General features: G+C 35.7%; 2 protein-coding genes across 2 annotated transcripts; one reads left to right on the forward strand and one right to left on the reverse strand.

Moving 5' to 3' along the window:
- Nucleotides 1–3545: 3545 nt before the first annotated feature.
- On the forward strand, nt 3546–13529 carry LOC125827292 (hydroxyproline O-galactosyltransferase HPGT3). The gene is made up of 12 exons (XM_049506607.1): nt 3546–3769; nt 3865–3928; nt 5637–5686; nt 5799–5989; nt 8570–8630; nt 8725–8797; nt 9053–9176; nt 9269–9356; nt 9436–9486; nt 10373–10444; nt 12746–12861; nt 13216–13529. The coding sequence occupies exons 1-12, from the start codon at nt 3615–3617 to the stop codon at nt 13236–13238; spliced, it is 1068 nt and encodes a 355-aa protein (XP_049362564.1). The 5' UTR covers nt 3546–3614; the 3' UTR covers nt 13239–13529.
- A 2526-nt stretch (nt 13530–16055) lies between these two features.
- On the reverse strand, nt 16056–16441 carry LOC125827296 (probable steroid-binding protein 3). Its single transcript, XM_049506611.1, has one exon. The coding sequence runs from the start codon at nt 16388–16390 to the stop codon at nt 16088–16090; it is 303 nt and encodes a 100-aa protein (XP_049362568.1). The 5' UTR covers nt 16391–16441; the 3' UTR covers nt 16056–16087.
- Nucleotides 16442–17709: the final 1268 nt, after the last annotated feature.

A 17709-nucleotide genomic window follows, 5' to 3' on the forward strand; every position in this document is an offset into this window, starting at 1 on the left:
AGTTTATCCTTTGCTATACAATTTGACTATTTATGCCCCACCATTACAAAACTTATCACATATACCCTCTAAATTAACAATTTCCCTAAAGTGATCAAAATTATTTGATTTCTCTTTTAACCCGACTTAACCCATGACATGTCGACCTAACACATCCAACTTAATCAATTTCCCATTTTTTTGTTCCAATTATCTCCTTCTTCTTCACCTCCTTCACCTTTTCAAGTTTCAATCAACCTGCTATGAAAATATAAAAAAATATAGAGAAAAAAATACAAGTAAAAGAAAAATAAAAATAAAGCTTCAAAGACCAACGATGATGATGCCAATATTTCAGTTCTTGTGATGCTTTCTCCATTAAGATTTTTGGCCAAAAGGTGAGCCACTCTAAGACACCTATCACTTCTGAGTAGAAATAAAAATAACTAGGCGTGGATCCTCTTATATCAGGTTGGAGTACCATCAATTCTCCATTATCTACTTATTCGACTAATGGTGTGAATAAGACCATAGAGTCGTCGACTGCCGCTACCATCATCTTCAACTTAGCTAAGAAAATTAAACATTTTTCCTGCGTGACTTACAACTTAGATAATTAAAAAACTGCACACAAGGAAAAGACAAAAAATTTAACTAATAACGAGGGATATTTTTTACCCAACATGACTTACAAAATTTTGAGTCCAAGATCAAGCTCCACCAATTCACGTGAAGAAGAATTGAAAAATAAAGGTGAACGCAGTCAGAATCTAAAGTAATTTTACGAGCAAGATCTTCTATTTCAACACAGTAGTAGAGTAGCTCTTGTTTCTTCCTTAATATATCGTTCTCCATCAACCAAGTTAGATTCAAACTCTCTACCTTCCTTTTTTTGTCTCCCTATTACTGTTGGTGGCAAAAGTGGGAAAGAGAAGAAAGAATGACTATTTGAGTATATTTGGCATGTGTTATTTTAGTTAGGAGGATATGATTAAAAGAGGTATCTAGATAAATTGTTAATTTTAAAGGAAAATGGATAATTTAGATCAATTTGGAGGGAACCATCTAATTCAAGTGAGTAATAATGAGAATATAATTAGCCAAATAGTATAACAAGGACACATTTAATTAAGGGAAAAAGAGTCAAAAATACCTCCAACTTTGTTTTATTGGTTGACTATGCCCTTACCGTTAAAATGAAGTTATTCTTACCCATGCCATTACTAATTTCATCATTTGTGCCCCTCAATTGGATGGAAAACTCCAAATCAACTAAAGTTACTCAATTTAATCCAATCCGACCCACTTAATCTTATAACCCATTTCTTTTACCCAAATCAATTTTGTTTTCCACCACCAACACCTCCACTTAAAACACCACTAAAACCACCACCCTCTCTAAGATCTCCTCCACCACCGTCGCCGAAACCACCACCTCTCCCACTACTCTACCTCCTCCAAGTCACCAGCCTACCATCACCTCTCCCACTACTCTACTCCTGATGTTAACCACTTGATTTGTTGCATAATTTGAGTAATGAGGTACAAGCGTTGGATCAACTTGTTGAACGGGCCAATTATATATCTCAAAAATATTAGAAAGCTCAACGTTAATCAAGTTATTTGAGAAATCATCACTATCAGGTGAGTCTAATACTGGTGTAAAATTTCCATCAAACATATTTGCACTATAATTATTTGCATCCATGGATGATGATGAACCAAATTCCCTCCCATCGCGTTCGTACATTTATTATGTTACAAGCAATAAGTTATCTTTCATTTGATTTTCCTACGAGGTACAAAGAAGGTTCATGGACAATGTTTATAAGATTGGTGGCTACATGGATGTCGTTGTTGAGGGTCCTTTTAGCTTTATTTTCTTAGTTTAGTCACTTCAAGATTTATGCTTATAATGCTAACAAAGAGTGGACTAGTAGAGTGGGACATGGGAAACAAGACTTTGTGCATAGACTTTTCAATGTTGCTTATTGTGTGTGACAACTTCACCAGCCACAAACCTCATAGAGTAGAGTAGTGGGAGATGTGATGGTAGGTTGCTGACTTGGAGGAGGTAGAGTAATGGGAGAGGTGGTGGTTTTGGACACGGTGGTGGAGGAGATCTTAGAGAGGGTGGTGGTTTTAGTGGTGTTTTAAGTGGAGGTGTTGGTGGTGGAAAACAAAATTGATTTGGATAAAAGAAATGGGTTATAAGATTAAGTGGGTCAGATTGGGTTAAATTGAGTAATGTGAGAGGTGGTGGTTTTGGCGACGATGGTGATTTAAGTGGAGGTGCTGGTGGTGGAAAACAAAGTTGATTTGGGTAAAAGAAATGTGTTATATGATTAAGTGGGTCGGATTAGGTTTAAATTGGGTAATTTAAGTAAAATTGGGTAAGTTTAGTTGATTTGAGGTTTTCCATCCAATTGAGGGGCACACATGATGAAATTAGTAATGGCAGGGGTAAGAATAGCTTCATTTTAATGATAAGGACATAGTCAACTAATAAAACAAAGTTGACGGGTATTTTTGACCCTTTTCCCTTTAATTAATGAATAAAAGTATAGGGGTAATTTTGACCCCTACAACTTCTTTGACTATATATCTTGTTATCTTGGTATTTTATTATTATTATTTCATACACACACTCATTTTCTTAAAACTGCCAAAGTTTTGGACACACAAAAATAGCTCCCAATTAATGCCTTATTTGTTTGCAATTAATGATGGTCTTAAGTTTAATCATTTATATCTAAGTCATTAAGTCTATTTGTTTTCAAAGTCTGAATCTTAATCATTAAGTGCATTTGTTTTTCTCATTTTACAATCACTTAACGAGTCTGAATATATTTGAACGGTTAAGATCTATAACAAAGTCTTAATATCATTAAAATGCCTATTTTAGAATTTCTACAAAGATGTCAGTTCACCACTACTCCACTACTTTCATCCACCACCCACAATCACCATTTCAGCAATTACCATCACCGTCAATCACCACCACCTACTATCCATAACCACCTATTGTCCACAACCACTATCCTCAGTCCAACCACAACTGTCAATCACTAATCGTCATCACAATTAACTATAGTTTGCAATCATGACCACCAACCATTATTACATCCACTAATCAATATCGATAATTACCACCATTAGACCATTAGACACAGTTATATATCGGTAACTGCCAATCAGTCACCGCCACCATTAGCTATTCAAATCATTCCACTAGTAATTATCAACCGCTACCAACATCAACCACCATCATCAGTCAATACCAATCCAAATTGCCACGCACTATCACCATCTTTAGTCATCATCAACACCAATTGTGATATAAAAATCAAACAAATACTAATTTGATCTAACATGTACCAAGTGCCAATAAGGAGGAATTAAGGGGGCAAAGTAAATAAGGTGAAGAATCTGCCAAGTGCCAACCAGGAAGGAATTGAGGGGCAAAGTAAAAGTGAATATGAAAATAGAGGACCTCAAAATTTATCTTAATTGGCAAACAACCGCTGGCGCTGTGTTAGAAAACTCATTTTTGAAGCAATTGATCTCCATATTTACTTTGTGAATCGAGGAATGCTCTCATTCCAAATTTGATCTCTTGTCCAGTTAGGGAAAACATGGAGAGCATCTTGCCGACGACATCGTTCTCTTCTTCTTCTTCTTCGTCAAAATCAGATAGGCGATCAAAATCAAAATCTACTCAAACATCATCTAAACCTTCACTTGTAATGGCGTTAATTTCCTGCTTCGCTTGGTTATATGTCGCCGGAAGGTACATTTTTTTTATGTGCAGTCACACTCTTCAATGCTTTGATTAATGGCTACTACCTATAAAGTTTAATAATCTGTTGGGATTATTGTTTTTAGGTTATGGCAAGATGCAGAGAACAGAGTGTTATTAGCTACTCTTTTCAAGAAGAATTCACAGCAGGTTTTTTTTCTATATTCAGACGAATCTATATCACCTGATTCCCACAGATTTTACTTGATTTTTCTAAATTTTAAACATGTCAAAACATTTGTGTGGTTATAAAAGCTTGTAATTAAGGGGAAAAAAGGAATTAATTAATTATTTTTTTTGAATTTTGAACTAGGTCATTTTTTTGGAACCGACTTAAAGGATAATAGGGTCAGATAAACTGGAAGTGAGAGAGGAATAGTTTTATATAAATCAGGACACCATGGAGTATTTTCTAATTTCTTAGAATGAATTTTCTTGGGGAAGGGAAGTCTTCGAGTACTGTGAAGTGCTATTGTGGTGTCTCGATGATAGGGAAGACCCAATTGTTACTGTATTTGGAAATGCTCTGGAGGTTACACTATGGATTATATATTGATGGGACTTATTAAGGGAAAATGAAATGATCCTAATGGTAGCAGCCCATTTGATCTATATAATATAGGATTACTGCAATGATTTGTTTTTTCTCATCATCTTTTAGATGGGCTATCAGATTAACTCCGGTAAAGGGTAGTGTTCTCTAGATGGTAGAAGTTTTTCCTTGCATGTTCATGAATTACTAATGGTCTAAGCAGTGGCTTGAAGATTGGATCTTTGAAACATATAATAGTGCCATGAATAGATTTATACCAGTGTTGTGAAAGGCGAATGGAGAGAGGCGAGGCAACCCTTCATCGCCTTTTACCTTTGTGGCGAGGCGATCTTCAAAGGCAACGCCATGGCGACAATGGCAACAAAGGGGAGAGGCGAGAAAGGTGTCACCTTTAGTAGTTTCTTAAAACAAGGCGACCAATTTAGGATTTTAAAAGTTAAAAGGTAATTTTAGGGTTTTTTTTTCCAAATTTGCATAGTTGCACTGCGACTAAACTTCTCCGGCAACCAAACAGCCTTTTCTGATGACTTGAAGTGGGCAAAACCTTTGCCTTAAGGAAAAGTGTATAACCCAAGGCTACGAACCAAAGGAGAGAGGCTAGGTCTCAATCAATAGAAAGAAAACGAAATAGATCCACTTCATTTATCACAATGAATTCTATTTGTTGGATACACTGTTTTCAATATAAATATTGAATATTGAAAAAATCGATTTCAAAAGAAATTTCATAATTGAGATGTTTGCCGATCCTCCTATTTTGCAAAAATGGAAACTTAACCAATACGTATTTCGTTTTTTCTTCTTCAGATTTCTTCTTCCTCTTCTTCCTCTGTTTCTTTTTCCTTCCTCTTCTTCTTCTTCAGACTTCAAAGCTACTTCTATCTCTGTTTTTTTCTCACTATTTTGACTCTTGTTATGTTTTTTCTCATTCAAGTTCTAGACTTTTAGTATGTACTATCTATTTTCCATTTTTGAATTGAAATATTTTGAGATTTTGGTTATTTATATATGTCATTAAATATTTTAATTTTTTGGTATTAATTAGCGCCGCACTTCAAAAAGGCGAGCGCCTTGCCTTGTGGCGAGGCAGATCCGTGTCGCCTTTTGTTGCCTTTCGTCATCTAAAACACTAGTTTGCAAATTATTATTTGCTGCTTTTAAATTGCTAATGCTGATGTTGTTCGCATTTTCTAATGGTGTTGGCTTCAACAGTTATGTGCTTTAAAGCACCTGATCTTACTTATTTAGCTACTTCTTTTGCCTGGTTATTTCTTCTAAATATTGCTTTTTGTATTCATATGGCAGAGACCAAAGATGCTGACAGTGGAAGACAAGCTAATGGTTTTAGGATGCAAGTAAAATTTTCAGATTCCTCTGTTCTTTGTCTTAATATAAGTGCATATAGCCATATACAAGCATGTGCAGACCATTGCTTGAGCTGACTTAGGCATCCTGTATGTTTTCCAGGGACCTGGAGAGGAGAATAGTTGAAGTTGAAATGGAATTAACAGTGGCTAAGAGTCAAGGTTACCTCCAGAATCAGTTGAAACAGAGTGGTTCGTCTTCAGGCAAACAACTTCTGGCTGTTATAGGAATTTATACGGGATTTGGAGGTCGATTGAGGAGAAATGTGATCAGAGGGTCTTGGTTTCCAAATGGTCAGTCTCTATATTCACTTTGCTTTGGGCATGGATTTTTTTTCCCTAAAACATATGTTCAAATACAATGATATGCCATCATTGATGGATGACTAGTCTTATGGTACACCTTTGCACATATATAAATACCATTACAATATAAACTTGATGTACAATAAATAAGGATAATTTATATACAACAGGATTAGAAAAATAGCTTTTGTGAGCACTATGGGCAATTGGAGAATGTAGAGCTCATTGAGCAGAAAAGTTTGGTTGATAACTTGGGTAGGGGATCCTTGATGTGATTTTATAGTCATCGAGAGCTCCTGATTTTCTTTGTTTCAACTGACTTAAATTTTAAGAAGATAGTTAAATGACAATTCATGCAATATGAAATCTATATTTATAAGGTCAGAATGTCGGATAACATTTTTTCGCATTTAGCCTTTTTAACATATAAATATAGATTATGTAAGAGGATAATATTGTTTCACACAAAACTATAATTTTAATAAATCTGATAACTTATAGGGTAAAAGTAATATAAAACATTATACATATACCATAAGATTATGGAAAAATTATCTTCAAAGTGCTTCCAATCCTGAATAACATTTTTTGAATAAGAATTTTTTTTTAATCTTAGCTTCAAAGTGATGTTTTGCACCAGATTATAAATTATTTTAATAGGTTCACCAAATATTACAATACTTCATTCTACCGCTATTTTGTAGAGTTTATTAAACAATATAATATGTGAGAGAAAGCACATCAAACTTTTGATAGTACATAAAACTGCAAAAGTAGCTCAAACAGTCAAGTTAATAGGATAGTTTAAGCTACTCCTTCCATTCCAAATTAATAGAACTCCCTGTTGTCCAAAATAAATGAACTTTTCAATTCCCAAGAGGTTATTAATTACTCCCTCCATCTATTTATACTCGCCCAATATTGACTAGGCACACTCCCGTAAGGAGTAATAAATAGAGCCTTTGAATAATGCCTTTTGATAAGTAATGGAAGATGGTTTGACTGGCCCCATGAAGATGGAAATGTTTTTTTTTCATCTCTTTTATCTTTGTAGATGACCTGATATCACGATATATCAATGTTATTAAAAGCAATTGCTTTGTTGCTTAAAGCGAGGCAAGATGCGAAATGATGGTTTATCGTTTCTTGAGTGAAGTTGTGCGCTTCAACAATTACACTCAAAGTCACTTCTTTGGATCTCAACTTTGAGCCGTTGGGTTAACTTGGAAAATGTTGTATATGCGATGGTGAAATTAGTTATTTTACTTGAAGGGAAGTTTAATAACTATTGTACTGAATACCTAAATGTTTAGTATTTTTTAATTTCCCGTAAATTGAGCGGTCCACTTCAAAGAAGTGTATGCTTCACATCTAGCTTTTTGCTTCAACACTCATAAACTTTTTGCAATTCTTGCTTTTCGTTTTTAATGACAGATAGAGTTATTGGCCTAACTGATGCAAGTAAATTTTGAGCTAGAAACATTTGGATTAGCTAAAATTGGGGCATAGTTTCTTTTGAGCTGACTGCAATAACTAATGATTCTAAAAATATCATTGATTGTGTTTATTTTCTTTAATGTTGAAACTTAGTTTGGAGTCACGACTTTGGTTGCTCAAAAGTAGAGGTGGCAAAATTAGTCCATGAAATCATAACCGCTCATTTATTAGCTCAACCGAACCTATTTCAACCCATCAAAATTTGGGTTGATATCTAGCCCAAATTGATCCATGGGAAATCTTGTCAAAATATTTTTTAAAAGACATTTTTTATTTGATATGTTATATATAGCCATAGAGCTGAGGGTGTATCGGAAACAATCTGTCTACCTCTGAGGTAAAGCTAAAGTCTGCATACACTCTACCCTCCCCAGACCCCACTTTGTGGGACTATATTGAGTATGTTGTTGTTGTAGTATATATAGCCATAATATTTTTTATTAGATACTAAATTTTTTTAAAAAAAGCAATTAAAACTTGGTACGAATTGGGCGAGTTGGGTTTTGACCTGCATTTTAGCCCATTCAGCTCAAGTAACTTTTGGGCGGATCAATTGCCCGCCCATTTTTTAACTCAGCCTATCTTGGCCTGCCCAAATTCAGTCTAACCCACCCATTTTCTACCTATACTCACAAGTTTCTCATGCTACTGGATCAATTATAAAAAGGGGAAAGGGTCAAATTTTTCTTTATACAAGCGCTAAAATTGAGCAACTTTGTCTGTATTTATCCCCCCTCTTGGGTAATTATCTCATTTTTTACCTTGACCTCTACAGAAGCTCCAATGTGAGGTTCTTTTTAAACCTTAGTCAAATGTTGAGGGGTAATTTGGAAATTTTTTCTCAAAGAATTTGGACACGTGGAGTCTACCCATTTCATGCTGGAGCTCCCTTAATGACAAGGCCAAAGAAATATGATTTGCTAACGACTAGGGTATAATGGACCAAAAGTGTAATGGAGGGCAAATTTGAGCAATTCCAAATAGTACAAAGGCAAATCTGGACATTTTCCTTTTAAAATGTCTGGTATTGCTGGTGGATCTGATACATCTATATTTTCTTTTCCCTGACAGTTGATGCTTTGTCAAAACTTGAAGAAAGAGGAGTGGTCGTGCGATTTGTTATTGGTCGGAGGTTTGTGCTACATACTGAAAACTGGAAATATGCATTTCTGCTTATGTGACCTTTTAGTGGCTTTGTTCATCTCTGGATTTTTCGAACTTGGCAGTCCCAACCGAGGTGATAGCTTGGACCGCAATATTAACGAGGAAAATCGGGCGACAAAAGATTTCTTGATTCTAGTAAGTTTGTTAGTATTCATTTTTGTCTAACCTATCTGTATCTTTTTGTGGCATAATTTTACTTGGGCTCCACCCAAATAGTTGATGCATAGACATGTTGGTTGCAGAAAGGTCATGTAAATAATTTAAGTCATGTGTGTAAATGATCATTAGAGCTTAGTCTGTACACATTCTCCTAATTATTTTTACTGTCATGTCAACTTGTTCCATATGCAGCTTACTTTTGCTTAACTATGTTTTTCCAATTATTAAAAGGGAAGTCATGAGGAAGCTCACGAGGAACTGCCCAAAAAGGCTAAATATTTCTTTAGCTCAGCAATACAAACTTGGGATGCAGAGTTTTATGTGAAAGTTGATGACAACATTGATGTTGACCTTGGTAAAATCCGTGCTTATCTTTCCTCTAGAATTACGTTTAATTGCCCCTATATTTGAGCTTTTCTAATATATTTTTTAACTTTATTCTATCAGATGGGTTGATTGAGCTCCTCCAAAAGCGTCATGGTCAAGATAGTTCTTACATTGGATGCATGAAATCTGGAGAAGTAGTTTCGGAAGAGTAAGATTGTCTTTCAGATTTTGCTCAGCTTAATATCATGTATGCAATACATTAAGCATTAAAGTTTCACCTTTTCCAGGGGAAAGTCATGGTACGAGCCAGAATGGTGGAAATTTGGAGATGAGAAGTCGTAAGTATTACTGAGTCCTAGGAAGCTGATGCATCCTTATTGCTGTATATGGTACTCTGGCCTTTATATTAGCTTATGCTTATAGGGTCCAAATGACTTTAAGTCTGTTTATGGGGAGGAATAAACCAGGTTTATATCCTCTCACATCACAAATTATGCATAGTAATTTTAGTTGTTAGATGTTTTGATTGGAATGATTTTCATTTGGTTGAATTAATATTTCAAGTGTCATGGATGTATCATGTATCTATCTAGCCAATGTACAAGGTTTTCCGGATATTGTTTTAGTAAACTTAATCTTTCTACCTATCTTCCTATGAAGTGGCAGATCTAGAAACTTGGAGCTGCTCATAAAAAAAACTAATTTATCATAATTCATACCTGACATCTAGTTACATTATTTTGTTAAATTAGTCCTCAATTGAATAGGGTTAACATTAACATTTCCAAATTTGGCAGCATACTTAATTGTTTTTTTTTTTGATAAAGTTAAAGTTGTATTCTTCAGCATTAAGGGTATGCTGGCTACCTCCAAAAAGTTACAAGCTAAAACCATAATTACATAGATCCTAGGAAATCTACCAACTGTTCTACTTCTTCTATACCATCTTCTTTACACCTAAAAAACAACATGTTAATGTTTTTCAGCTGCTTAATTGTTTTTCAGCTGCTATTTGAATTTTCCTTAGTTGTCCTGTAGTTGCTGTGCTTTTGGGTGTTTTTTGTGTGCATGCTAATTAGAATGATTATATTCCTCTTTCCAAATGAAACTCTCAACTGGTGGTTTGGGCCAATTTCCCATTTTCCACATTGCCAATGTACCTTGCCGAATTTCTTGGTTCCTGTCACTCCTCTCTACTCTAAATTGACATGAATTTCTTTTCAGGTACTTCCGACATGCTGCCGGTTCAGTTCTGGTGCTTTCTAAAAATTTGGCTCAGTATATTAACATAAACAGGTTAGCTATAGTTTCTTGAAAAAAAAAGGTTGGCCATACATGTACAGCCTGCTTTGATTTTGCCTGAATGCTTATGTGTTTCAGTGGCAGCTACCAATTAATTCGCCGAATTTGTTATTAGGGTAGGAGACAAAATAGGGAGTACAAAGAAGTTTAGTCATTTGATATATGCAGATGATACTATCATCCTATGTGAGCCAGAAGGTGAACAACTGAATTACATCAGATTGATTCTGATCTTATTCTGATCTTATTTGAAGCAGTTTCAGGTTTAAGGGTCAATTGGGGAAAAAGCAGCCTGATCCTAGTCAAGGAGGGGCCTCAGATTCAAGGATTGGAAAGCATTCTGGGGTATAAAGTAGAGAAATTGCCAACAACCAATGCCACTAGGGAGAAAACATGAAGCTTTGGAGATATGGGATGGAATTCTAGAAAATGCAGAGAGAAAGTTGTCAAGATGGAAGACTCAATATCTATCCTTGGGGGGTAGAGTGATCTTGATAAACTCTTTTTTAGATTCACTGCCTACTTATGTTATGTCACTATTTCCGATTCCTCCAAAAGTTGTCAAAAAACTAGACAAACTTGGAAGAACCTTCCTCTGGAAAGGAGAGAAAGAGGTATAGTGCAAGGGCTACTGTCTAGTGAAATGGAATACTGTGATGCTGAGCAAGGAAAGAGGGGCACTGGATATTAGAAATTTGGGAATCCTAAACAACATCCTTTTAATGAAGTGGTTGTGGAGGTATACTAGTGAGGAAGAACACTATGGAAGGAGGTGATAGTGGCAAAGTATGGGTAATTAAACCCATGGTGTTCAGAGGTAGTTTCAGAACCCTATGGATGGGGAGTATGGGGGACAATCAGAGCTTTATGGAACTCTATGGAAGAAAATGTGCTTCTCAAAGTTGGAAATGGCAACAAGAATAAGTTCCGGAGAGATGGATGGATTGATCAAATTCCTCTTAGTGAGTTATTGCCAGATCTTTATTCAATCTGCAACAATACTGAAGCCAGAGTATATGAATGCTTGACAACTCAAGGCAGGAGACTATTGAATGATTGGGAAGTGTATAGTGTAGCTTCTCTACACTGAAAAATTGGGGGGAACCAAACTAGTCACAAATGCACCAGATAAAGTTATATGGAAGCACACAAGGATGGTAACTTCACAGTAAACAATGCTACAAGAAAGGAATACAAGTCGGGGTTGGAGGCTACCATCATCACTGGAAGAGTATTTGGAGAGGACTGAACCCCACCAAAGTGAAATGCTTCACTTAGTTAGTCATCAAAAGAGCCTGCTCAACTCAAGAAGGCCTACAGAAGAAGGGACTGCAACTAGTCCTTGGATGTTTCCTATGCAATTTGACTTGGGGAAACAAAAGATTTATTCCTACACTGCAAATTCTTTACGCAGATCTGGAAGCTTGTCCTCAACATCACAGGCTCCAGCTGGACTATGCCTGAATACACTTCTGTCCGCTTTAGTTGATGGATCAGAGGGGGGTGGGGGGTGGGTGGGTGGGTGGGTAGCAAAACTCGAAAGAAGTGGTGGAAGCTGATACCCTCATGCATATGGTGGTCAGCATTAAAGGAAAGAAATGGGAGATGTTTTGAAGATAGAACTAATTCCATTCACAAAGTAAAGTGGAATTGTGTAGTATCCGTACTTTTTTGGTGTAAACAACTCTGTATAGAAGATGTGGATCAATCTATAGAATTAATAGAGAGCTTATAATTTTGGTTAGGGCTGTAAATCTTTTAAGGTGGCCAGCTTGTCCTTGGATGTTAAAGAATACAACTTTACCAATGTTCCAAAAAAGATGAAACCTTCTATTGGAAAAGCTTAGGCTTACCTAGAATACCTTTAGAAGGGCCTAAAGTAGCTTTTCAGTCTCTATATTTAAGAAAAAAGGTTAAACTACAGCGAAAGACAGAAAAATAGTATTTTAGTCCACCAGCACAAGAAAAGTAAAAAATGCCCTTAAATTTGTCATTATTGCATTACTGTAGATACTTACCAAAACAAAAATTAACTATAGATTGATAACAGTAAACACTGAAGAAGATTTTAAGAACTCAAATTGTACAAGACCCAATAGTAAGACTTTGAATATTTGATAGGTGTCTAGTAATAGTGGAAAGGCTTGGCCGAGACTTCTAAATTACCTAAGAGAACATTCCTCTATACGGAAATTCTTGGCTGGGTTGTTCCTTTTGATGTGTTAGGTTGACAAAAACTGACTAGTTCTAGTGTCTTGTATCTGTTTATAAGTGTTCAATTTTTCTGTTATGCAGTGCTTCATTGAAGAGCTATGCACACGAGGATATATCTATTGGATCATGGATGATGGGTCTTCAGACAACTTACACAGATGACAGCCGCCTATGCTGTAGCACCACCACCAGCCAAGGTAAACAGTTGGTCTTTTTTGTGCTGATATGAATCAAGTTTAAGTATTTTGGCTCTTGATCGTTAGAGAGTATTCTTGACAATGTTTTTGTTGACTGAGTGTACATGAAACGGTAGATACAATTGAGGGAATATAGAAACAATCACAAAAGTAGAAAGTGAGGAGCCTTGACAATGACTAGTTCTATGTATAGGGATAGTAAAAGGATCCTATGAGAAGAGATTGAGACCAAAATTATTTCTTTCCCCATCTCTTTTGTATAAATTCTTCTTTTGCTAGATTGAGTTATTTATATTATGGAATGTTGGCCATTGTATTCAATGTGTTAAAATCTCAGAACTCTCTGTTTTCCAGACAAGGTGTGCTCATTGGCTTGAACAGGAATGATGTTATTCCATTCCATCTTGCTGGGTGACAACTTTCCATTTGTTTCTATTGGAGCATTCCATGATTCGAAATGGAAACATGCTGTTTCTGGCTCAGGTAGTATTGACATTCTTGCTGACGTAATTCAGCTATTATATACATGGAGTGGGCAAAATCCTTTACAGGATATGTACACTACTATTGGACTAGAGAGTGTAAATCTTGGAGAACTTCAGTTTCTTAAAGATGGAAATAGTTGTTGATGAAGTGATTAAATTAGTGGAACATGATTTTGTCCTTGCCGTGATTATATTCTTATATACAATTTGAAGATCTACCTGTTAAGCCCTTTCGTATCAATAAAAGGAACAACAAAGAGGAGAAGAGGTAATGGAAGTCCAGTGATACCTTTTGCATAATTCTTGGTCATTTTAGGATAATGGAAAGCAAAATGTAGCTGACGTAATTTTCATAAAATTTGCAGTTTTTAATCCGTTTGTCAGCAAGACGGACCCTTCTGCTAATCACTTTGCCAACTGAATCCTTAAATTCATTACAACACTATTTTAAATCCCACTAACCATTAACTAAACCTATGCGACAATAATGTTGCTTAGTTGGAAAAATGCTTGATTGCACGTGTTTAGAAGCGAGTAAATATGATATTTTATATTTTAAAAAACACATTGAATTTTTAAGAAACAATTTTTTTAATTTAAAAAAGCTATTTCTATTTCAATACGGGATTCAAACTTATTCGGAACTCTAATGCAAGTTCGAATGGAAAACCAAAATCTCTCCCCTCCCCCCTATCCCTCAACTTTCTTCTTCTCCATCCATTCTCTTCTTTTTCTTCGAAGTCACCCACCACACCCTCTCTTTTTCTTAGCCCAATCTCCTCTTCTAAAGCAAATCAAACACTCCATCCCTAATCCTTTCGTTTTGCCCCCCACCCTTCAAATTTTTTAGTTATTTAGATTCTAAAATATTGAAACTTATTTGTGTTAGTTGGGTTCAAAGAGAATGTGTGGGTATGAGTTAACATATAGGGTGATGGTGGGTATTAAAATTTTAAAAACTCCATTGATATGCTTGAAGAGCAACAAATGGGTATTGTGAATTTGTGAAATTAATCAAAATTGTGATTGAGACTCATTTGTTTTGAATGAACTTGTAGTTGAAATTTCAATTCAAATGGGGAATAATTTCATCATTTGGCATTAATTTGATGCTCAAGTTGTGAGTAAATATGAATAACATGACTCTTTGAGAATTCTTAAAATTTGTAAGAGTAACATATTTGATTTTTTTAATATTTAATTTCTTATGTGTCATTAAAAAATGATGTGAAATTATCCTTCGGGGTGGCCCAGTGGTTTGGGCTTGGGACTTCCATGTTGGAGGTCTCAAGTTCGAAACCCCTTGCCAGCGAAAGCAAGGGGTTTGCCTTCTGGATCGAGCTCGTCGCACCGGGCTTGCCTAGTGCGTGTTACCTCTCCTATGTGATTTGCGAGTTATTGCATAGAAGCGGGGGTTTTACCCTGTGCGCACCCAAAGGGTAGTGGCTGTGGGTTTCCCTTGTCATAAAAAATAAAATTAAAAAAATGATGTGAAATTATGTGTGTCATCAATTAGATTGCACGCACCTTGACCAGATAAGAAAAAAAAAAAAATATTATGTTTTAATGCATTTAAGAATTCAATAAAGAAATGAAAAGTTTCAACTATCACCAAATTCAACGGCTCATAGAATGACTTGCATTAATATGTATATTGATGGTATGTAACATTCGTTTTTATTTAATGGAGACCTCACATGTGCTTTTTGATTATGGAATTATTCATAAAGCAACTATGGTGATTGGTGATTTGACGTTCAAAATTTCAAGTTAATGATATATTTTTCAATGATATCGGCAAGTGGCAGAGAAGATAATATCCCAAATGTAGATCATTAATTTAAAATTCTCTTACATGCCTTTTTGATTGAGCTCGTCATATGAGACTTGTCCAATTTTACCTTGTTAGTGTGGTTTGCGAGCTATTTATTACATTGAAGCATGAGTTATTCTATACACACATGAGCCCAAACCCAAAGATAGTGACGGTAAGTTCCCTAGTAAAAAAAAAATATCTATCTCAATGACGTTACTATTAGACTAACTCCCTCCTATATAACATGATTTGATCCATCTTGCATCTTTTTTGCAGATCACAAAATCGCAACATAATTTGTAAGATCCAGCAATGCATTGATTCATGGCTGAGCTGAAGAACAGATGTAACACATTTTGGTTGAAAACCGTTAGTTTCTTAAAGGAGTCGAACAAAAGTTGCAACTTTTGAGGACAGTGAAGGGATGTTTTTGACGAGAGAGTTGTTCGGACCTTACTTTCAACCCAAAAGTTGCGAGTTCGAGTGTGGGAGATCCTAGAGGGAGTGAAAACAAAGAAAAAGTAGGGATGTTTTTTTTTTTTTTTTTGTTAATTACATACTTGTGCAAGGATGTAGTTTAAGTTTAACTAAGGTATAAATGAGGGATGTTTACAGAATGTGAAATGGAGATTAGCAATTAACCAACAAAAAATACTAATAATTAAGCAATCACATCATAGATAAATCAGTTGGTACTTCAAATACAAATTGCAAACAATCCCAAACATCAATAGATTACCAAATACACTATGCATTATTCAGTATGATACAAACAAACAGCACTTTAAAGGGTAAAATTTATTCTTAATTGCACACGTTAATTTTGTCTTTACACAAACAGATCCATGAGAAATACGCAGTACATTCATTCATTCATTCATAAGAAAACCCTATATTTATTCATAATTCCCAGATCCAAAAGTAATTAAGAAATCACAGTTCCAACAATTGAATACTTAGCTTCGAATTTGGTCTCCCAATCATTGAGAACACCCATTTCTTTCTCAGATAACCCATCAAGAGATGGAGAAACATCTTCTTCGTTCTTGCTCATCTTTGCAAGTGCTCTGCTTGCATCTTTTCCGGCGAACATACAGTAAGGCCCACCGGGACCATAGAACGAATTACCGGCACTCACATCGAAGATTCGACCTTTGATTGCCACGTAAATTGGCTTTGATGGATCTGATCCGTCATATGCCTTGAGCTCATCGGCTGTTAGCTCCATGATTTCTAAATGAGTTTTGGTATCGCTTTACTTGTGGTGGGTAGCAAGTGATGTGATACTTATCCTTTTCTGCTTTTTTTTTTTTTTTTACTGTAAGTAGACCATAAAGGTCTTTATTTCATAAATAAAAAGGTCCAGGACTTGAACCGACCCAGGCCCAAAAACAAACAAACAAGAAAAAAAAAAAAAAAAAAAGGAAATATCAGTTCCAGGACCTGCCATGTCCGGACCTCAAAGATAACCAAAAAGGGGAACAAAAATGCTTCATCTCCTTCATCACAACTCTATCAACCATAGTTAGAGAGCAGCAACGAAAGAGAGATATCATGAGCTTCCAAATCAGCATCCAACTCCGCTCCAGTCATTGAAAGTTGTTGCGCTTAAGGTCTTTACACCTAAGACATTCCAAGTCTCACGAATGCCATGAAAACAATCTTAATGAAGACTTCTTCTTCTCTACAACGACAGATCTGGTGAGTTCCTGATGATTTTAAAGCTTTTGATGTATAAACCATCTTCCTATCCCTTTTGATAGTCGACTTCATATGGACTCAAGCCTCACCATAGTCTGCAAATTCCTAAAAGAAATCACTTGGTAATATTGAGTTCTTCACGATCCATATCCCTTTATGTGATTTCACTTTTATTGTTGTCATGCCCTTATCTACCTGCTATTACAGAACAATGTTTCGCCATCTTCCTCGACCCTCAGCAAATTGAGCTTAAAGCTGATACCACTGCTTGAAGTTCAAGAAAAATACGTACTTTATTTATCTGTAAATGCTCTTCATACTTGTCATTGTTGCATCTGTTTGTAAGTTCCCGAGTCTGCGATATGACCTATTTTATTGCTATCTTCGTTGTATGACCCTAATTAACAAAAATCTCAATTTTGATATCTTCTTATCCTGAGATTAGGAAGTTTTGCTTTTTCTGTATTGATGATGCCTCTAGCTTCCCTTGGTATATCTTGAATATTTGAATATGTTAGTATTTGAGTCCCTGCAAAACAAAAAATGTCATTAGTAAAAAAATCAGCCAACTGATTTCCTTCTCTGAGTGTATGTTCCACTGTCACTTCCTTGTCCTTCATAAGCATCTTGATCCTCTTGACTTCCATCACTATGCCCCAAGGGATTTACCAGCTTCCATCCAGAATATTCTTAAAAGATAGAGAATCAGTTTCAAGTGTAACATGGAGAAGATTGTGTTGTACACAATACTCCAACCCCAATCTTAAAGCCATCACTTCTGCCACTAGATTCGAACCATCAAATAATCTCCTTACTTCAGCATAAATTAAGTTCCCTTCTCCATTC

Source organism: Solanum verrucosum, unplaced genomic scaffold (assembly GCF_900185275.1).
Source record: "Solanum verrucosum unplaced genomic scaffold, falcon-dt-bn FXZP01000106.1, whole genome shotgun sequence".
Classification (NCBI taxonomy): Eukaryota; Viridiplantae; Streptophyta; class Magnoliopsida; order Solanales; family Solanaceae; genus Solanum; species Solanum verrucosum.